Source organism: Calonectris borealis, chromosome 4 (genome assembly GCF_964195595.1).
Source record: "Calonectris borealis chromosome 4, bCalBor7.hap1.2, whole genome shotgun sequence".
Taxonomy (NCBI): Eukaryota; Metazoa; Chordata; class Aves; order Procellariiformes; family Procellariidae; genus Calonectris; species Calonectris borealis.
Window position 1 is genome coordinate 32,476,415 of NC_134315.1, and position 23,539 is coordinate 32,499,953.

Below are 23,539 nucleotides of genomic sequence, written 5' to 3' on the forward strand. Positions count from 1 at the left end.
GTGAAAACGACTTGCAAATTGATGTTTGCATACTTCTTTCCTTTCACAAAATAAACAATTTGGGAACAACATGCTAGTCAATAGGTGACTTATAAATATTCACTTACACTTCTTTTTTCAGTCAAAGCATCTGGTTATCAAAGTCACAATGTGTCATTTCTAAATATTGACTGAAAAATAGACTAACAACTAATTAAAACTGATTTATTTATGCATAGCGATCTTTTTGTTAGGTATTATATAGAACAGTCATTCCCCCAAAATCGGAGTCAGTAATCTGTCACATGAATCTTCATTAATACCAGTTTTCAAATAGCAAGGATTGAACTGTGTTACTCAGAATACAGACCTGTGGTCACAAATGCTTTTTGCAATACTTAAGCCATGTTATTTATTTAATTTTGCATCAAAAGGTATATTCTCATTACAAAAATAATGTTACATTTACTTAAAAGTAATATTCAAACTTCACAATTTTTCCTAAATTTTTTTTACTAATGTCTACCGGTTCACAGAATGAGCCTCAGCTGTTCCCTAGACAATCCTGGCATGCATAGCAGTAAGTCAGAGGCAGAAACATAAGTTGGTGGGGTGGGGGTTTTTGGCTATCATAGTCATTAATTTTGAAAAAGTACTAAAATCCAAAAGAAATGTTCTGAGTAATTTATTCTTTATTACTCGTACATTTTTCTAGAATGTCTTTTTTTTCCCCCAGTTTCACAGTAATTTAGAGTAGTAGCCTGAACTCTTGTATTTCACATTCCAGCTCTTATGATATTCCTGTATTCAGACACCTTCTTTGCTGAAATTCAGCCTATCATCATTTTTATGCAGAAGCTTGACACATTTTTTTAGACCATGGTACTTGGCAGGACTGAATGCACAATGTTATCTTACTGGTACATTGTGGCAGTTAAATAATTGACACAGGGAACTGACTCTCTCGACTTTTGTAAGATGGAACACCAGCAATTCTTCTAGGCATCACGCATTCGTTTGGAACTGGAGGACTTATGACTCTCATTTATATCATGAGCCTGAATGCAAACTCAGGCTGCCCTGTGGTGTGTCTACATAACCATTACTTAGTAGTCAATGGAGCATGAGTCAGCTCTTTGAATATAGTCATAGTAGGCATGAGGAAAACTTCCTGATGTGTGGGAAAGGTCACTTATGGTTTTTCTATATGTATTTTTTAAGATACCAGGCATAATGCGTTGGGAAGAAGTATTCTGAGTCCTTGTGGTAATTAATTCTGATAATTAAATCCTTTAGCTCTGACACAAGGTCTTAATTCTGCAAAAAACATATCCACATGCATGTGACACTTCTGACGTGCAGAGTCTTGTTGATTTAAACAGATTTACTGGTGTAAGAAAATGCATTTAACTGATTGCAGAATTAGGTTTAAAGAAAGAAACTAAACTGAGGCTGAAATTTTAAATTATATGACCTCATATGATTCATATGATTGATGTTCTTATGATTTGTTCTTAGAGAACCTGGAAAGCTCTCTTTCTCTGCATCTGCTCATGATCATCTAACAACAACATAGATTCCTGCTATTTCCTGCTATTAAGCCTTGAGTATTTAAATTTAAGCTGCATAAAAGGATGTTGGTCCTGAGAGCAACACAATTCCTTCAGTCACAGATTTCAGTTTCCATTTGTCAAACATAGATATGGCAGTACAAATAATCACAATGCTGATGTGCAAGAACATAACAGATTTGATTCCAAGTATCAGTAAATATGACTTGCAATGAAGAAGTAGTAGTGCAAAGTATGGGTTGCCTCTCCTTTCTGAGAGGTTTGGGAATCGTCTTGCCCAGGCCCAAATGCAAACAGGATGTCAGAGAGCCCGGACTGCAGTTTTTAGATTCCCTACCACAGTAACATTCCCCTAAGTGACCAGAAATGATAATTCCATCAGCTTTTTTAGCTCATGCAGAAAAGATGCAAGACTTGTTCACAGGTCTGAGCTGATCTTGAAGAATTTTGACCTCTTGGCCCGTTATATACAGCCATAACCATAACACATTAGACTGTAACACATTTAAGCATGATACCTTTAAATATAAACACAGCCTTGCTCACAATTTTCTGCTGAACTACTTGAGTATTGGCAACTTCAAGTATGATTATTAGCTTAATGTGAATTTTTCTTACAGAAAAGTTTCCTATTCTCAAACACAAGAAGCTTGAATAAAATGAGAAAAATGAAAACCACATTGGATTTTGCAAAACAAACAGAGACTATCTTCCAGGGAGGCTGTGCAACGTTCAGTATTTTTTCCTCCCAGTTGGGTCCACTTGAAGCAATAAGCAACATGCCAAGAGGAACCATAGCACTCTAATATAAAGGACTTAATGCTCTTGAACCCACATGCCTCCTATGGTGGTACACATGCAGTTGTGATGTTATGTGGTGTCAATAATTATGTAGCTGGCTGAAAATGGGATATGATTTTTATGAATACCAGCACTTAATGTACAAATAAATTATTGCATGTGTGAATATAAAATGAGGAATTCCTAATGTGAAACTTAGAGTTCAAGGGATTAATCTAAAAATCTTCCAAACATCTTAGATCCATTAAGAGCTGAATTTTTCCTCCGTTATTGTAAAATCAATTCTTTTTAGGTCTAAGCTGAAATTTTTTAATATTTCTAAAACTATCTCCATCCACTATAATTTCCATTAAAACTTCATTCCCACAGAAGAATGTCAACCTTTAGTCTATCATATCTTACAAATATTTGGACTGCATCTCTACAAGATGAAATGCCTTTTTTTTTTTTTTTTTTTGTAAAGATGAAAAATCTGTATGTTCCATTATGAAATATTTTAACGGGCACGACTGCCTGACACGGTGTTAAGTGCCTGATGTCCCCTGCGGAGCCCTTCATTTACAAGAGCGAGGCAGCAGATGGCAGCATACAGTGGAAAAATGTACTTAACATTAGAAACAGTACAATTAGCAATGTTACTGCTGAAGAAGTCATAAACTTTTGCTTCCCCTTATAAAAAATAGTTATCTATATAACCGGACCGATACAGTGTTGAAGACAGTGTCAGCAACTCTACAGAAAGGAGGAATATGAGAAAAAAAATGTATATAACCATAGCTGCTATAAAGCAGTTGTAAGAAGAGACAGAAATGTAGATGTACAACTTGACATCTTGGAAATACTCAGAAATCTTCACGCTTAGCACGTCGCAAGTCCCAGTATTGTGTTGGGATTGAACTTGGAAACAGAAGTGGACAGCCTAATTACATGTATTTCCTGGGTCATACTGCAGCTATATAAAATGGCAAACCTTTTATTGCACTGTGAATTTCCATACACTTTGGTCACTCAGGAATCAATATTGAGGGACAGAAAAAGAGAGAGAGAGACTGTCCCTGACCCATGCAGCACTGTCAAAGATGTCATAACTGGATTCAGTGGTTTTGGTTCAAATTCTAGGAGTGGCTTACTCTCATTGCAAAAAAAGCGCTCACTTTTAAGATTTATGGTGCTTAAAAGACTTCACAGAAGAAAAAGCACCTCTGCCATTTGCAGTTTGCTGCTTCTTTCATTTGAGAAAAAATAAAATACACTTGGGGTAACGTAGGAAGTTATACTTAAAACAGAATACAGATTCCTTTGGGGAAGAAGCCAGAGTCAAAAAAAAATTTTGAGAGGTTCATGTAAGAATCACAGCATAATCCTGCTGTTACCTACTGAAGGAGGATCCGGGAAACTACAGGCCAGTCAGCCTGACCTCGGTGCCGGGAAGATTATGGAGCGGTTTGTTTTGAGGGCTCTCACGAGCCATGTCCGGGACAACCAGGTGATCAGGCCCAGCCAGCAGGCGTTCATGGAAGGCAGGTCCTGCTTGACCAACCTGATCTCCTTCTATGACCAGATGACCTGCCTCGTGGATGAGGGAAAGGCTGTGGATGTGGTCTACCTGGACTTCAGTAAAGCCTTTGACACTGTCTCCCACGACATTCTCCTAGAGAAGCTGGCGGCTCACAGCCTAGACAGGTACACTCTTCGCTGGGTAAAAAACTGGCTGGATGGCCGAGCCCAGAGAGTTGTGGTCAACGGAGTTAAATCCAGTTGGCGGCTGGCCATGAGCGGTGCTCCCCAGGGCTCAATACTGGGGCCGGTCTTGTTCAATATCTTTATCAACGATCTGGACGAGGGGATCGAGTGCTCTCTCAGTAAGTTTGCAGATGACACCAAGCTGAGTGGGAGCGTTGATCTGCTCGAGGGCAGGAAGGCTCTGCAGAGGGACCTGGACAGGCTGGATCGATGAGCTGAGGCCAACTGTATGAGGTTCAACAAGGCCAAGTGCCGGGTCCTGCACTTCGGCCACCACAACCCCATGCAACGCTACAGGCTTGGGGAAGAGTGGCTGGAAAGTTGCCCAGAGGAAAAGGACCTGGGGGTGCTGGTTGACAGCCGGCTGAACATGAGCCGGCAGTGTGCCCAGGAGGCCAAGAACGCCAATGGCATCCTGGCCTGTATCAGAAATAGTGTGGCCAGCAGGAGCAGGGAGGTGATCATGCCCCTGGAGTCGGCACTGGTGAGGCCACACCTCGAATCCTGTGTTCAGTTTTGGGCCCCTCACTACAAGAAGGACATGGAGGTGCTGGAGCGTGTCCAGAGAAGGGCAACGAAGCTGGTGAAGGGCCTGGAGCACAAGTCTTATGAGGAGCGGCTGAGGGAACTGGGGTTGTTTAGCCTGGAGAAGAGGAGGCTGAGGGGAGACCTCATCGCGCTCTACAACTACCTGAAAGGAGGTTGTAGTGAGGTGGGTGTTGGTCTCTTCTGCCAAGTAACTAGCGATAGGACAAGAGGAAATGGCCTCAAGTTGCGCCAAGGGAGGTTTAGATTGGACATTAGGAGAAATTTCTTTACTGAAAGAGTGATCAGGCCTTGGAACAGGCTGCCCAGGGAAGTGGTGGAGTCACCATCCCTGGAAGTATTTAAAAGATGTGTAGATGAGGCACTTAGGGACATGGTTACTGGGCATGGTGGTGTTGGATTGATGGTTGGACTCGATGATCTTAGAGGTTTTTTCCAACCTTAATGATTCTATGATTCTATGATTCTACTACATGATTGGCAAATGTAGCTTCATGGTAATTTATCTGTTGAAAAAAAAACTTTTGTAGGCTGTTAAAATTCAAATGAGAATGTGATTGTGTTAAAATTTGGTTTCATAATTAATTGCCTTACCTTCTCTTCTAAAACACTTTTTTTTAAAACATAGAGATGAAAGGCAATACTAACTTAATCAACATGGTCAGATTCTGAAGTCTTTTCTCATCTTCTGTTTGTAAAAATTCTTAAGTTTTAAAAAAACAATATTTGAATTAATGTTGCATAGTAAGAGTCTCTCTCCCTAATGCTTACCAGAATAACTTTCAGTTTTTCCTGAATGAGTAAAATAAGAATTCACGGAACACCATAATATCAGCAAAATGTAGAAAAGTGATATAAGGACTTTAATAAATAAATAAGTAAATATAAAATAAAGGTATGATTCAGCGAGACCAAAATCTATCACCTTTCAAGTGGCATGACCCACTGTGAAAAATTTGTCTGCACAAATTCATTGACATATTCTGTGTATGTTTGCACACCTCATAGTTCATTGATTTACTACAAAACATAATGCAGTGGGAAATGTAAACATTTCAAACAGTTGCTGCCCTGATAATTCTTTATGAATATTTAATTCTGAAATCAAGTTTTCCTTGTACTTACCACAAATTTTAGCTTCATTTCATAAGTTAACAGTGTAGTAAAATAGCAAGGAACTTGAACTCTATTTCTTAATCTACGAATCTATAAATTAGTCTTCACAGAATGATTTGGCTTTCTCTAAACAGCTGAAATTTTAAAATATAATATGAATCAAAAGCATATGTTAAATGCTAAATTATTTTAGTACATACAAATGAACAGTTTGCAAAACTGTAATCTAAATAATACAACCTTTTGTCCCAATCCAGTAACAAGATTTGTGAAAGTGGACTCCTGAGCTCATCCAGGGCTTCACTGAAATCAATAGCTGCACCTGAATTCCATTCTAGTGCATAGCCAGACTAGGTCTTTTGGTACTTGCAGGCATAATTGGTGCCTAAAATCACTTTGAGAAATGAATGCATTTTAAATGAGTCATTACAGCTAATCTGAAAAACAATCTTCTAGATACTAGCTATTCTGGTGATAATAGATTTCTGATTACCTTTGCACAACGTGATTAGGGCTAAGTTGGACACTGTTGAAGGAAGAGGGATAGGACTGCCAAGAAAAGCAGTAGAAAATAATCATGGCTGTTTTTTTTCACCTGAACAGAAAACAGATAGGCTTTGCAGAGCAGATGTTCAAGGACAAAAATTTGGCCACAACTTTTAGGCTTAGTTGCTATTGTCCTTTAGCCAATTTTTTATATTTAGTAAAAAAAAAAAAGACAATGATAATTGATTCAAGCTTTCCTTAACTAGTTAGCTTTTAACTGGGCACTATTGTAACTGATCTTTTTTTATTAAAATACATTTTAAATTCTGTAGCCACATATTGTTTTTATAATAATCAAGCCAAATTTAAAAATAAATCGTTTCTGGTCTTTATTGTTGAACAATATTATAAGTGTCCAGATGTGTGGTATTAGTTTGTAGAAGGCAATGACATATAGGATATTTACATTCCTTGCTCTCCAAATCCAGACCAGACACTCCCATTTTCCAGTGTTTCTCATGACCATTGGGGCAAAAGCCTGTCAATTTCGTATTTTTTTAAGCTGATTTCAGCTCCTATGTGATTAATGTTTGCCAAGTGTATATATTCAAGTGTTAATATTCAAAAATAATTCTCTATTTTGGAGCCTGGTGAATAAAAACCCGGAACATAGAGTTGTACTAATTATAGAAGCATGAACATTCTTTACTCTGTAAACATAAGTAATATAAAGATGCCAAAAATATTTCTTACTATCCAATCCTAAATAACGTGGAAAATGTGTTCACGTGTTCAAACATGTGAATCCTTATTTCACAAGGATTGTCCATTTGTGCACCTTGCCAAACGTATATTTTGAGTTAGTTGTTATACTGTGGACAACACACTATTGATCACATTATGCTATTTTACCCTGGTGGGGTGGTGGCAGATATATATAATGGTGGCAGATTCCTAAATTTAGGGTGAAGGTTATTCAACTGTATACTTCTCACAAGCCCAAAATACCATGTACATCTGCATATCAAAGGCTTTCATGCTGCACCCAGCAGAATCATAGAAAAAGTTTTCTACTGAAATACCTTTCTATAATGCTCTGGGGAGAATCCTGTTCTTCCTTGTCATGCCTGTATTCCAGAAGGAGTACTCTGTGCCCATACACATGCACGTGTATGTTTATGTATATGTGTACTGCACATAGGCATTCACACTGACAATAATGGATTTGACTATCCATAAGTTAATTTTTATGAAATGTTAAATAACTTGTGTATGTAAATACACCCTGCCCCCAATTTTCTTTAAAAGAATATCTACTATTAATTTGCAAAGAAAATTTCAATTGATACTGAATTTTAAATACAATTCTGAATAGCTCTGCTACTGGAAAGCTTGTTTAACATTTCATAAAATCTGCCCATGAAAATTTAAAATGTCCTGCTTTTCCATAAACCAATGAGTGAATAATTTCCACTGGATTATCAAACCAAATTCTGCTTATGTAAATTCCAGCAAATGGTGACATTGTTAGGAATTTTGTTTTAAATCTTTATAAAGCTGAATTAACATGAATGGACATAGTTTGTCTATACACAAATTTCCTATCTGTAAGATAAGATCTTGTGTAGTTAATATCTTTTCCAAGGTCTTTATCAGGGACTAGATTTGAACCCCTATCTCCTCCCTTATTATTCCCACCCCCAAGTCTGCACATAATGCCTTGTTTTAATTGTACAGTCTGCTTTTGATGCGGTCAACAGTTTGCTATAGTTTGTTTAAAATACCACATATCATTCCATAATGTAACTAATTGCAATTGTACTCCTGTTTACATATTATTAATAAACACAACAAAATAACTTGTCCTTGGAGACTAAGCATCTGGAATCCTTGAAGATCTGCAGTTGCAAACACCAAAAAGCAAGTAAAATCTTTGAAACAGTCCATTATCATTAAAAAGTAGCTTGCTGAGTTTCCAGCACACAATAAACCTACTCCTATACCAACTACTCTGACAAAAAAAAAAAGAAACGATGACAACAGTCTCCCTTACAGATAGAAAAACACACTGTGAGGATTCTTATGAGTGACTTCCACATGGAAATCATCATCAATGTACAGAACCATCCCTGATGCCTGTTCCGGGCAGTGTTTCAAGGAGATGCCACTCAATATACCCTTTTAAAAGATTCATCCTAAAGTAGAGCCCAATGTTAAACACAACGAGAAGAATACCGGAACTTCTTTTCTAGTGGTATGGGATGGCAGTCAAGCACCTAGCAGCAGACTACCTAGCCATGCAGACCAGATGAACAACAGGTCTAGAGATACACAAGGGTGAGAACTAAGGGTTATTTTCCCCCAGTGTGTTCCAAGAAAACTTATGCTTTCAAACAAAGCTTGACCGCAAGTAGGGAGGCAGCTGAAGTTTTGAACAGTTGAAGCCACAGCACACATTAGCACTCAGTTTGTGGATCAGAAGGGTACGCAGTCAAAGCAATCTGAAAGCCCAAAGCCAAAAGGAATACAACATATCTGAGAGGATCTTGTTTTTCCCAGTTTGCAAGAGATCTACACTTGAGCAAAAATTATGCACATTTTTGTACTTATCAAACCTACTATGATAAAAATGAAAATATGGTCTTTGTCTGAACATACTTACTAAAAAACAGCCCATCCTCAAATCCCACTATAGAGGGTGGTAAGTTGCAGCACGCAAAACTTTAGGAAAGAGAGTTGAGTTTGGAGGAAATTTAACTTCACTTACCAAAAGGGTTAACAAAAGGGGACTTTGGATTGTAGCTCTACAACCCACACATGAGCAGAGATTTTTTGAATATTCACAGTTACTATACAAAGTAAAAAAAAAGAAAGGATCTCTCCAAAATCTTATACATTAAAAACTATATAATAAAGCAATATTCGCAGCATGATATATCCATCACAGCAAAAGTCAAATAAATACTTATTAAAGGTGAATTAACACATAATACCTAACTCCAAAGGAAGTGACCCACACTTCTGCAAAGCCAGGTGTTAAGAGTTCCCCAATATTAGTCGAGAAACTTAAATTTAAAGGGGATATTTAATACCTTAGAGAGTGTCTGCGCTCTTCTCAGGATCTGGCAAAATGGGATATCACCTTCTAGCATAACATATGTACTTATTTGAGAATTTGTGCTGCATTGTATGCAATGACAGAGTGCAGAGCTCTCTATTTGCTATAGTTATGTACTGATGATAAATTACAAGTGAATTTCTTTTTGTACAAGTGAACAATCTTAAATGTAAATATTTATTAGAACTTTTGTTACTGCCTCAATCGAAGGCATTAGTTAACTTGCTGTTATTGCGGTGCAGTAAATGACAGTTGGCCTCTATTTTACTTTTTATAAACCTGTTATAAACATATATATTTATGCTAACCACACTTTATATTTTAATATTTTATCCCAGAGTTTCTGCTGGTCTGGTTAGCAGCAGCGGTTGAATTCGTGAACAGATGGAGCAGGAGTTACGCTAAGTCTTTTCAGCCAGGGCGAAGTTTAGAAGAGCCTAGATTTCTCTGCTTCTTGAGGGAGTGGAAACAGCAAGTGCAAGAGGGAACAGAAAGTATGTCAGGAATTTCTAGGACATCCAAGCTTTTCTGCACATGCTGACGGCTGAAGCATTATGAAGAAGGATTCTTCAGTAGATGGACAATGGCAAAAGAAAGGACCATGTTCCTGATAGCTGTATGTATCTATGAGCGGATACAGAAGGAGGCTCCTTGCCTCAGACCTGACCTTCCTCACCACCTAGTGTGCATTGGCACCTGCAGGAAAGGTTCTGTATGCTCAGAGGCTTCCTTCTGATCCTCAGCATATGAAACCGCTTGCCAAATTTGTCCTTAGAATGACATTCTCCCTTCAGTAGGGTAATACCTCTGTTTGGAGTACACAACAGTTTAGCCTCTCAAGAGGACTAGGGTGACTGGGTTTGGGCATCATAAATTAGGCTACATGATTCAACCGCCTTTTTCTCTGGCTCTCCTCCATGAGATTTAGGAAGTGTTCCAACTGATACCACTTCATGAAACCTTATCTTCCAAAGTAAAATGGATTAGCTCCTTATTATAATCATCAGCTGATAATAGTGTGTTTCTAAATGTGAAACTTCTAGGATTGTTTGTTACTCAAATGGCACCTTGAGACAACCTGCATTGTTAGTCCTTTTTTTTCAGTGTCACACACATAATGCTGTACAATCCATGTAATGAATAGTATAAAATATCGTTATTTCACTTCCAACCTGATAACATGAGTGAAGTTAAGAAAATCTAATCTTTGTACTCACCCCAGCCTTTGGTTTAGCTCCAGAGCTGGCTACTGAACAGGGAGATGCTAGGTCAGGAGCATGGGTGTTAGGAGACAAGTTTGTTTGTGAGTGACCTACTGAAGCAACATCCACTCCACTTTCAGAACCAGATTCAACATCCTGTAAAAAAAATGTTGCAAGTCTCTTTAGTAAATGTGAATATGAAATAAAAATCTAGTTCTTCTAAATAATGGAAGTATTTAGACAGGCTCACTCAAATATATGTTCTTAATTCTGTGTGTAAGGATAGTTCCGTTTATTCTTTTCCATTACCTGCACATTCACTTGCTGTCCTTTTCAATGTGGTGGTTTGCATTAGCTGCTGTTCTGAAATTATAAATCACCACTAACATCAAAGCTATAATTCCCCTAAATGTTAGAATGCAAGGTAAGAAAAATCAGTTTGGGGTTGCAGGAGTCTGACATTTTTCTCTGATGTTCAGTATTTCCTGTGTGCTCCCACCTTCTGTCTCTGGCAGCGTTGCAAGCTCAGTGAACATCTGTAAACCATTACACAGCTGAAATGACATCACCATCCAGCAGTTTATATAATTCAGAGGTACAGCTCCCTAGTTTTTTGGAATCAGCAGAGACTTATCAGCCAAATGCTATTTCTGGTTAAAATGCCCTTACTTTAATGACACTGATTACATTCCTTTTTTGAGAATAAAAAGAAGAAATATAGTATATTTTATTTTTGAGGAAGTAAAAATATACTGCATACTTGATTTACTGCACAGAGGGAAGAGGGAGGGCAGGGGATTATACTGCTTGCAGATAAATTGTGACACATATCTGGCAAAGACCTGGCTGTGCGTAGAACCAGCCATATACTGTCAGGATTATTAGCTGAGGTGCAGCCTGTGTGAATACAGCTAGACAGTACACAGAAAAAAGGCTGAACTATTAACCCCAGCCAACTCTGTGCAGACAAAGCCTCAGTTTCCTAATACCAAGTTCCTAGAATAGGTGAAATATGGGGCAGAGGCATCTCAGGGGTTCTGCTCCTGAACTGGAAAGAAATAGCAACCCTTTGATTCATTAATTCCGGTTAAGTCTCTGGTCTGCCAAACTGAAGCTGCCAATTAGACAGGTGCCTCTACACCGAGTATGCAAGTGTGCTGTTTTCTGAAAAGGGTTAGAAATTAGAGACAAATCTGCAGCCTAGGTAGGACCATGCATTTGAGTCAGGTATTTCCTGCCAGTGAGTCGTCTGCAATGTGAAGCATCGGGAAAGCAGCAGAGCGATGGAAATGCCTCTGTGGAAGTCAGTTTGGGTACAGCTGCTCTTAGAAGCTCCTGCTGCCACAGTGCAGAACCATGCTCCTTGCCCCATTACCCCTGTTTTTGCATCACATTCAAATGCTTCGTTACTATAAAATCAATATGAGACTGAATGCAATGCACAAGTGTCCTGAAAGCCAAATCTTTTGATCTTCTGATTCATAACACTCAAAGGCTCAAAAATTCCTAGAAAATCAGTGTATATAAATAGCATATATACCATGTTTGATGCAAGCTGTCTTTCTGGAGGGCTGCTTAGCAGCATGGAAACAGGTACCACCTCTCCTTATCATGCAGGCTTACTTATACAGATTGCCCCAACTCCCTTTATTGCTGTAAGAAACTAGCTAAAATGCTGGCACTCATTGGCGAGATATGGAGAACAGATGTTAACATCATATTTCAGCTTTCCTCTCCCATCAGTGCTCAAGGAGATACTGCGAGAACATTGATATCCAGGGGGAAAATGTTTAACTATTGAAAGTGTAATTATGTTATGTCCTTTAAAAATGACATATTATATAATCTTCAACTGACCAAACCCACAGAAACTTAAACACAGTTTTTCTCACCTACAGACCACTCATTTGACTGTACAGCAATAATGAAGTCTGGCTTTAATAGGAAAACCTCCTCATTATTTAAAAGAAAATACCACTAACAAAACCAAATGACCTGAATGTTAGCCTAGAAATCTTGGGGCAGTATTTCTCAGGTTTCTTAAATTGAAAAACAGCTGCAGCACATGTGGGTGAAATTAACAGGAAGCCTGCACAAGAACACCTTGGGTCAGCCATTTCATGTTCTTCACAGTTACACATGTAAACATTTTTCAGAAAAAAAGAACCCATCAATCATGTTTGTGAGCTGTCTAGTCTCCCTCCAGACTACTCTCAGCAAGGAATTATCTCATTAAAATAAATCAAATAATTAAAGAAATTTAAATAATCAAAGTACTGCCCAGAATCTTATTTTGAATGACAGAGGATTTCATAAGCATGTGTCTGCCAAAAATTTCATGGATCCTCCCACTAGCAGAAAAACAAGACCTGTAGCTCAGACTTACTTCCAGTTCTATTTAATGTCAAATGACACACACACATATGCTCTGAGACTGGTGTGATCCTGACTCTGTGCTGACTCTGCATTTACAGTAAGTGATAATTAGAGAGCCAGACATTTTCTGAATCTTGTTGATCTCCCTTTCTTTCATCTGGGAGCTCTGAACCTCTTATGAAATGATGCCAAAAGGAAATAGTGGATGCCACTATTGCTGCCTTTAAAACATACATATATACAAACAAAAATACACAGCAAATTCTTTACAAAAAAAGCCTTAGTTCTAAAACCAAGGAGCTGATAAATGTGAGGACTGAAAAAAAAAGAGTGAAGTAAACCCAGGTTCTTCTTAGAATAATAAGAAAGATTAAGCAAACTGGCTTACAGGTATATGCCTCCGTTTGTATGTTGGGGTGCTCGATGGGGAAGAGCCTGCACTGAGAGCATTTTCAATGTCCTGATCAAGCTGGTCCAGTTTCATAATTAACAACACCATTGAATCCAGTCGTGATCGGTCCCGATCTTCTGTTATTTCCTAAGGAACAGAACATACAATTCCTAAATCTGAAACAGCATCACTTGGAAAGAATAAGCTCAAATTAAGAAAGCTCTGTTTCTTAATTGGGCATGAAAGTACATTGAATAATAAGCAGAAAAATCTCTTTTTTTGGGCAAAATACTGTTTTGTGTAATCAATTCACTGATCATTGATTTATTGCTGGGAAAACAATTTATATTAGTATTTAATATACATCCATTATAGCAATTAAATTTTTAAAAAAGCAGTTTTTTACTACAAATACATCATTACCATTTCCTTGACACACATACTCTTTAAAGAGCTAGTGATTCTAAACACTTCCTCCAAACCTTCACCCCAAGTTAATTAATTTGATTGTACAAATACAGATGATGAAGGTTAATGTATAATTGAAATGGGAGAGAAGGCAGTTCAAAGAAGCCATTTTCCAGCTGAGGACTTTTCCTTGCAGAACTCAGGGTAACTATGTTTTGTCAATTCTTGGCAGAGATTTCTGTCTTGGTTGGAAATTCTTGATATACATGAGATACTTTAACATTATAGTAAATACAGCATTGTAGATCTGACTGGAAAGAGAGAAGGATGAGGGGTATTTACATCACAGCCTTAGACACCTAGTTTATGCAGCTTATTTCCTATACTCCATTTGTACCAAATGGAGACAGAGAAGATCCTTGAAAGAGCAACTCAAAGCAAGATCTTCAGTTAGATGGACTAAATAATGCTTTTAAGGAATTTCTCCCTCTCTTTTTCCTTTATATAGAGAGTTAATGCAAAAATTAGCCAACCAGCCTGCCTCAAAATTCAGGAATATGAAAACCCCCACTGGTTCCTGTATGGATTTTTCACAATAGGAAGCTAGAAAATAGGAAGTTCCATTAACTCACTTAAAAAAATATTTTTATAAATCCTTCTCAAGAAATGGAAAAAAAGATGTTATAATTACTTCATTGTGTCCAAGAAGTAGGTAATATAAATGCCTAAATCAGCCTGTTTTGATAGTCATTAAACCGTTTTCCAGGCTACACAGTGACTTCTCTAGTTAGTTAGGATTCTATTAGCGGGTTTTTTTATAGACTGCTTCAAAGACATTGGAAAACAGGAATTAAATGATGCCTGCTAGAATTAAAGGAACTGTAGAGATAAAACAGTCATATAAAACATGGTCTACATGGTCATTATGTGAAGACAGAGGTGATCAAAGAGTAGTTAACTAAATCTTAGAAAAACAGTCCATAGCAGAGTTATGAACAATGTTCACAGCAAAGGCCAAATCCAGGAAAACTGTGTATTTCATTTTTTATTATTTTGGATTGGTTTGCTGAAAAAGCTGATGAATTTGCAGGACCTCCTGATGAACCTGAACGGAGTTTAGAATGACCCTGAGAATATCACATCAAAACAACGTAGCAATCAGTGAAATGGGTTAAGTTTCACTTTCTTTCAAACTGACAACACAATGTCCCAAATGATTCATTGAAACTCCACGCATCTTCCTTTTAACTGATGTTAGATTGATGTCTGAAGTAAGTTTGCAAATGTCAGAACAATTATTTAATCTAATCTGCATGGGTGCAGAAAGCCCAGTGGAGCAAATAAGTGTCTGCTAACAATGGAGACATGACCCCTTTTGTGTAATGGGACTACATTTACCAGGGTGGGTGAGGTTGTAGCCAGTTTACCCATCCAGAGGGGGCCAGTGCTGCTACCAAAACTAACCTCCCTAACTATATATTTATTTCTATTAGTTTTGCTTGGAAATATAAAACTGAAAAGGCTAATCAACCTAAAATTTACACTTGACTTAAAAAAAAAAAAGTTAATTGCCACACCACAACTCAATGAGTGGTGGTGACTGGGTGGGGTTTTTTTGTTTGTTTGTTTTGTGGGTTTTTTTCAGACTAGAGAGATAATAGGCGTTTTACATGAAGACAAAAAAAAAACCAAACTGGATTTTTCCCCAAGCAAATTGTTTGATTTATCCTGCCAAAAAAGTATAAACTTGCTCTGCATGTAGCAGATTGAGAATGCTGGAGAAGAATCTGCTGAAATGAAGAGGTGGCAAAATATTGCTCAAAGTGATACTCAGGCTTGGTACAACAGGCTGGCTTTGCAGGCAAACACTTCTTTCAGAAAACAATAATATTATCGGTTTGGAATTTAGCTATTCTGTTCAGAAGTCCTAGCAATGGTTTGTGGTTCTGACTGCTGTTGACATCAACCTTGTCATGAGAAGTTTTAACATTTTAAGTATAGTTTCTATTTTCACAGTTTACTGAATAACACAATGATCACCTTCTGTTTGGCCTGGGCACTATTAAATTGTATACATTAAAGCCTAAGCATTATACAAAAAATTTAACACATACAAATAAAAAAGGTTAATCTTGAGTTGGAAATTCAATGCAACACACTAAATAAATATTATTATAAGATTTATTTATGTTTAGACAGTTTTAGCCTTGATATTATCTAATAAATTTCCAAGAGCTTTATAGCCTATTTGTCTTTTTTGTATCTCCCTTCTGAGATTTTATTATCGAGGTGTGATATGATCTAAAGCCAGCAATATATTAGCAATTCATTTGTTTTGTTTTGAAAACACAGTATTTCCTTTGCATCCAGTCTCTCAGATTTTTCCCCACTGATAGTTAGTTACCTTCCAAATTAGTACACAATAATATAAATTACATTTATAGAATTATACAAAAATCCTACCTTTATCATTATGAAGTCAAAACTCAGTCATTAGAAGGTGCCTGGTCAAAGACTGCCCTTACAGCCTTAATTTCTGCCTTTAGGCATTCGCATTGGGCTATTCAGGAATGTATCACAAGCATATACAGTAGTCAAACTTAAGATGTTATTTGTCTGGAGATTTTATTTTTAACATGTCTCCACACAAAGAGGAAATACTTTAGGTCATGAACTGGAAAAAACAGTATTTCTTTTAATTTTTATCCTCACTGGTGTGATAAAGGAGCTAGTTAAATTTGAATATATTAATATGTTTAGAACAGAAAGCATTGTAACTGTTCCCAGAATGAAGGATTACTCCTAAATTAAGTATTAAAACCCAAAAGTTAAGGTCATTTTAAAAGAAATCCAAATGTTTTTACAAGGAAAACAGTTCACAAGCCCTGTTGCTATCGTCAGCAAACAATGCTAACAAAATGAAAACGTTTTTGAGAACATGGTTGCAGAGGAGATTCAGCCACTTTTTAAACACTTTTGTTATTTTGGAGCTTAAATTGTTATGGAAAAGAATAACACTATTTTTTTCCCTATGTACTCAAGGGCTTGTTTGTCTTTTTACTACCAAGCTGCTTTGTGCTTGGATTTGCAAACTGAAGTTGTTTATCAACATGCAGATAGCACTCTGCATGAACACCTGGCAATTTCTGAATATAATGTTCTTTGTGCATAATGTTATATTTTTCATTTTGAACGTTTGATAGATAAACAACAAACACTATACAAAGGCAGCATTAGTCAGAGTATTTCTAAAAAGTACCTTTCCCCCTTTTTTTTTTTAAATTTGCAACTTTTATACCTATAATATCAGAACGTTATGATGATTTTAATCTACTTTGATATAAAATAAACCAGTCAAGGAGTGCAACGCTAGTTAAGTTTGGATTTAATACATCTGTTTTGTCTTATCAGAGCAGGGCAAAACAGTTGAAGCAGATATCCTTCTCTTCCTCTCTCTATATTTCTCTAAGTGTATTTTTCACCTTCTCCTGTAGCCACTGTTTTACATCACACACACACTTTTCTTCCTATTATAGCCCCTTTTCCCACATACCTCTTTCAGTTGAGCTGAAGCAAAGGGTACCTTTTGAAAAGACGTACTTTTAAGAGTAAAACATATTTTAATTTTCACAGCAAAAATTTTGTACAGAAGTAGTTAGTACACAAACCTAACTTTGTGCTCTCTCTTAATACCCTCAGGAGGATTGAATCACTCCCACCTGGGAGTAAGGGCTCCCTTTCAAAGCATCTTCTGGTTTCCAGACCAGAGCAGACATCCCCATTAGTGCCAGTGGGGTTCCCTGTGATTAAGAAGGGGAGAGGATGTCCCGCTCCAAGCAGCCTTCTGTTAGGGTCATCAGGGCACCACCAACCTTGCTCCTCCCTGACACTCTTGTGTCAAGATGCTTATAATTTCTTTGAAAAGGAGACCTTGGTTTTTAGAGGCAAGCCTATTGCACAACTGGCAAGGCGATCTTAATTACCCACAAAAAGAAAGGGATCTTTATGGAAACAGTTGGCTGAATTTTGTCTGGTATTCTTGATCTGCAGCCAGCTGGACTGACTTAAGATCTTGTATTAATGCTATGTATTTCAGATGGCATTAAATTACTCATTCTTGTCTTTCCTTGCTAAAAAATACCCTTTCTGAAAAATAGTTATTAAAGCACTGATTTCATAGTGTGAAGGTTTTCATCTGAACTGAAAACAAACACAAAGAACAGTGCAATATATAGTATTTTGGAATTATCTGTTGATTTTTACTAGCAGGTGTATAAATCAGATGTGTAATTTTCATCCTTCTACATTGCAGTGTACAATTCACAAACTTTGAAAAATACCTAAGAATTTTATCCTCCTCTAAATTTTACACTCTACAGTACCATACTAGAGTCCTATTCTTCATTATGTTGGAGAAATTGCAGGCGGAGAACATTAAAACACAATGAAAAAACTAAAGCATTCCATTCCTTTTTGACATAAGACACAAGGCCTAGACACCAGCAAAGATCACAGTAAGGTTACTACAATAAATCATATTTTGAACTAATATTTAAAATACACTGAAAATGGAACAAATAACATAAGTATACACTAGTGTACACATGCACAGGTGAGGAGACATGCTCATGCATGCAGATATCCCTACACATTCATGCATGTTTTTGGGAAAGTAGCTTTTATTCTAATTCTTCTTACAAGAATTTTAGATAGCTGACTCAATTTTTCCAAATATAAAGTATTCCATAGCACTGGTTTACATGCACTTTTTAGTTCCTGCTAAACCCACAAATAAGTTAAGTTTGCAGAAATGAAGACTTCAGAGGCACTTGATTGCTATATAACATAGTAATTGTGATTTTCACTACTGTATCCTTAAAAGAAATGTAGTAAATACAATGACATCAGAAAGTCAACCTCTGAAGAACATAAGCTCTTAACAAAATGCATGCTTTTTATATTTCCAGACCCAAAATACGGCTCCTTCTATGGAGCATAGTTCTTGCAGAGATAGTGCTGCACTCTGGGGAAAAGAGGAAAATGTGTTCGAAAATGCGAGAGAGCATAAAATCCAAATATACCCAAGCTGGTAAATTCCAGGAACTGGAAGATTTCAGGGCTAGAAGGGAGGTGAAGCTTCTCCATTTCCCTAATTTTTCACAAGATCTTTCAAACTCATGTAGTATTCACAGGTAATGTCTCCTGAATTTAACCTAATTTCCACTGCAGAAACTTGCCATCTTTCACGTTCAAAGCTAATTTAATCTAAACAAATGCATTCCTCTTTAGTATCTTCCTTTCTGCAGCTGTTTTTGCCTAAACACATACTCAACCTGTAGGCTGTACTCTATTTTAGTTCAGGCAGTTTTGATTGTAGTTTTCCATGTTTCATGTCGGCCAAGAAAACTATCTAGCAGAGAAGTTATTTTAATAATGAAATTTAACAATTCACTATTGATGAAATGGAAAATCACTCAAAAACCTTGGGACAAAAAATCTGAGGAATCATGGCTGTGTTAACTCAGCAGGGACTGCAGGTAGTAGTTACTCATGAAGTGGCTGGTCTTGAAACACAGCAGTTCTGTAGTAAGAAACTAAGTAATCAAGGTCGCTTTCTAGCTAACGTCATATTACTATGGGTAGATATTAATAGAAAACATAAACTTCTCAAACTTCATTACTGCGTTAACATTATATCAATTTTCCTGCAATACTAATGAAAATAATAAGTCGTGGTGCTGTCACGTAAAAAAGAGAAGCAAAACCAAACCTAAAATTAACAACTCTAAATGGTATATCTCATCCAATGTAGAAGATAATTACCTTATACTTAGAATACAATTTCATAAACTACAGATGATGGGTGAAATCCACCTCTCTACCTTTGGAGTTACACTTGTTTACAGTAGCCGGTCTCATGACACCCAACTCCCAGTAATCATTCCTGATTTAGGATCATGTCAGGATTATGACTATGAAAATTTGCCAAAATCAAATCCCATAGAGGCACAGTGCACAATATGAACATAATCTGTCTTCACTGGGTAGAAAAAAAATTAGTTAAAACATAAAATCATTGATCACGCTCTTTCAAGCATAAACAATATTCAGTTACTTTCTGATTTCCTGCTTCTTCATATTTTGTAAACTAGCACTATACTTACTCTAAAAGTCACCTTTTATGACTAAACTTCTATGGTTATGACTTACAAAGTAAGCAAAAAGCAAGTTTTTACCTTTACTGGACCCCATTTCTGTTTGCTATGAGGGAAAAGACTTCTGCTTTGTGGAGAATATTATGACAGTAATCTGAGCACTAATTATCAGACTAGAAAAATGCTGTGATTAAATAGAACTGTGATTAAATAGAATGTGAGTGAAAGATGACATGCTGCATTTTTTCATATTATTGCAAAACTACCTCAGATCTAGTAATTTTGTGTGAAATCAACAAGAAAATACTTCAGTGAACTTCTTATTGCTTTCCTATTATGCTATAAATCAGAGTCAAACGGCAAAAGAGTGAAATCATCAAAATGAAATCTGTTTCAGTGACATTATGAAATTAGCTTGCATATGTGTCTGTTGTTGGCATGTGTTTTACAGATACACAAATAAATGAATCTGTGTACTTGTATTTAATATACCTACTTTATAGATTGGTGGAAAGGAAAGGGAGCTGTTTTGGTTTGGTTTCTTCTAGTTTTGCAGTTAAATCAGAGGGAGGGTTTGCCCTTCAGGAGATCTGTTCTGGTCTTTGTGATTTTGTTTAAGCCTAATTTTCAGGCTTTTTGATTTATCAAACTAAATATTAAAAGTAAATCAAAACAGAAGAATTGATGCCAATGATCACTCACAGGGGTCCTCATATCTATTGAAATCAAATGAATTAAAATTCATTTCTGTGAGACTGTGGAAAGTCCAAACTCCAAATTGTATCATCTGAAAGGAAGAGCATTTGAGAAAACGTAAGTAGATTGGTCACAAATCATTGAGTCTCTTTGAATTTATCTATTATTAACCTTTGTATTTTATAATATTTGAAAGTGTTATATCACAATTTTATTATCTGTATAACACAGTTAAAAATGCAAAGACTTTCTGGGGACTTCAGTTTCCATAATATTAGAAATTAATTTCTCTAGGCAATAAAACTGATCATTTGGAAATCACTGTTTGAACTGTGACAAGTTTTTTTTGGCTCCAACTGTTCACATTCATCCAATTTGGAAGTGCTTAAGAATGAGAGTTACAGGTGTCTGGATGCCTGATGCGGCACAAACACTTAGGACACCCCATTCTTAAAAGAAAATTTGGATTTAGGGAAATATAACTGAATATATGACAGACACAAAAGATTTCACATATTTGGCCCATTAGTATACTTCATAATTTACTTGTGATTTGTTTCTCCTTAAGACATGAGACACTCATTTCTGGAAACACAAAAGTGGGGATAATTATGAACCAGCAATGCAATCTCACGGCAAAAAAAAGACCAACAGTATCTGGGCTGCACTAGGAGGAACGTTGCCAGCAGGACAAGGCGGGGTTCCTTCCCCTCTATTCAGCCCTGGTGAGACATATCTGGGTTCAGTGCTGGGTCCAATCCTGGACCCCCCAGTACAAGAGAGACATGGACATACTAGAGCAAGTATAGTGAATATGATTAAGGGTTTGGAGCATCTTTCATATGACGAGAGGCTGAGAAAGCTGGAACTGTTTAGCCTGGAGAAGAGAAGGCTCAGGAGGAATCTATTTCATAAGTGAGTAAGAAGATAGAGCCAGGCGCTTCTTAGTGGTACCCAGAGACAGGACAAGAGGCAATGGGAACAAATCAAGATACAAGAAATTCCATTTAGACCTGAAAAAAAGCTTTACTGTGAGAGTGACTGAGCAGTGGAATTAGGTTACCCAGAGAGGTTATGGAGTCTCCGTCATGGAGATATTAAAAACCTGACGGGACACTTGAGCGTTTCAAGTCCAGTTAACAGGTTGCAGAAAATTTCCTATATTTGCTTTTCCTTGCAAGCAAAATGTTTGTGCAAAGCTAGGAGACATTATGGAAGAAATGTACTGGTATAAAAAAATTATAAAAAATCCTCATATGAGGGGAGCAGGTTTAGCTGGTTATTTAACCTTGTAAAGCTTGCCATGAGGGCTTAGCTTGAAGACATCCAAGTTATCATTAATCTGGTTTTTTTTTTTGTTAAAAATATAAATATTTAACTGCTTCTGCTTTTTACTTTAGTTTTATATTACTTTTTTGAGTCCTATGGGTTTATTTATATTTCTATGTATTTACAAGTCACATAAACACACACACATGCATGCACGCACACTGATTTTCGCAGCGAAGAGACTCCGTACATTGATGATAGGTTTAAATTTGGCATTTTCTAAATGCAGAAACAAATCTACAAGTTTACCTGAAGAGACTAATTAAAAAAATAAATTGGCTTGGCTCATTACCAAGAGTTTCCTGAGAATTTTTATCTATTGAATGACAAAATGTAGGAGCATTTGTAATAGCCTGCAACTCACTGAAATCAGCCCAGTGCTTACGAATTCTGATAATCTGGTCATTTATTTAGATATCTACCTAGAGACAGAAGAATCTGCATTTATCATTCTGTTTTGGTAATCTTGCTCAAGTTAGCACTTTACATGAGAGATTCACTAGGCTTGTCTGCCAAACACAGTTTCCAATCCCTCTCATGTCTGGAGGAGGCCATTAGAAGAGAAAGGGAACAGAGGAAAGCTGAGATAGGGTGCATTCAGCAAAGAGTATTTTCTTTCCCTTTACCCCGAAACATGAGTAGATTATGGAGACCTCTGTAAAAAGGCAACAAAGAAAATACGGAACTTCAGAGCTGATGGTGAAAAGAATGAGGTGGGGGATTCAATGTGAAGAGAAGAGCTCAAGTTCTTGTACAGAAAGCTATATGATATAGATAGGTATATACCAACCATACTGAATCTCAGGGAGTCCAAGCAACCCCGTGTCTGAAAGGACATCCAGGATCAAGGCACAAAAAATGTGAAACCTGATGCATAAGACTACTTTAAATGAGTCACCAGTTAATCTGCTCTGCTACAGAATTGATCTACTTTGTTTGTTCATTGAGGAAAGTATCACAGCATCACATGAGAATCAAAACCCATAAACCACTCTCCAACTTCTTCCAGGTGAGAAATAGAAATGACGGTCTTAGATGGTTAAAATGCTAACCTATTAAATTAAGAGTTAAATTAAGAATGCAGGTTGAAAGAAGTGAGGCGATGTGATGTGGGGTGGGATGCTCTACATGTGATATGACAAGACCCAGTTACAGTCCTGTGTTCAGTTTTGGGCCCCTCACTACAAGAAGGACATTGAGGACATTGAGGTGCTGGAGCATGTCCAGAGAAGGGCAACAAAGCTGGTGAAGGGTCTGGAGAACAAGTCTTATGAGGAGCGGCTGACGGAACTGGGACTGTTTGGCCTGGAGAAGAGGAGACTGAGAGGAGACCTCATCGCGCTCTATAACTACCTGAAAGGAGGTTGTAGTGAGGTGGGTGTTGGTCTCTTTTGCCAAGTAACTAGCGATAGGACGAGAGGAAATGGCCTCAAGTTGCACCAAGGGAGGTTTAGATTGGACATGAGGAGAAATTTCTTTCCTGAAAGAGTGGTCAGGCCTTGGAACAGGCTGCCCAGGGAAGTGGTTGAGTCACCATCCCTGGAAGTATTTAAAAGACGTGTAGATGAGGCGCTTAGGGACATGGTGTAGTGGGCATGGTGGTGTTGAGTTGATGATTGGAC

General features: G+C 37.3%; 1 protein-coding gene across 1 annotated transcript in view; it reads right to left on the minus strand.

Annotated features, from left to right (window-relative positions):
• DLC1 (DLC1 Rho GTPase activating protein) overlaps positions 1–23,539 on the minus strand; it is a 235,961-nt gene that overhangs the window by 161,324 nt on the left and 51,098 nt on the right. Inside the window, exons 3-4 of the mRNA XM_075149158.1 lie at positions 13,327–13,476; positions 10,578–10,718 (exon numbers count right to left, since the gene is read on the minus strand). Of these exons, the coding sequence (XP_075005259.1) occupies positions 10,578–10,718; positions 13,327–13,476 (291 nt within the window). The remainder of the gene's footprint in view (positions 1–10,577; positions 10,719–13,326; positions 13,477–23,539) is intronic.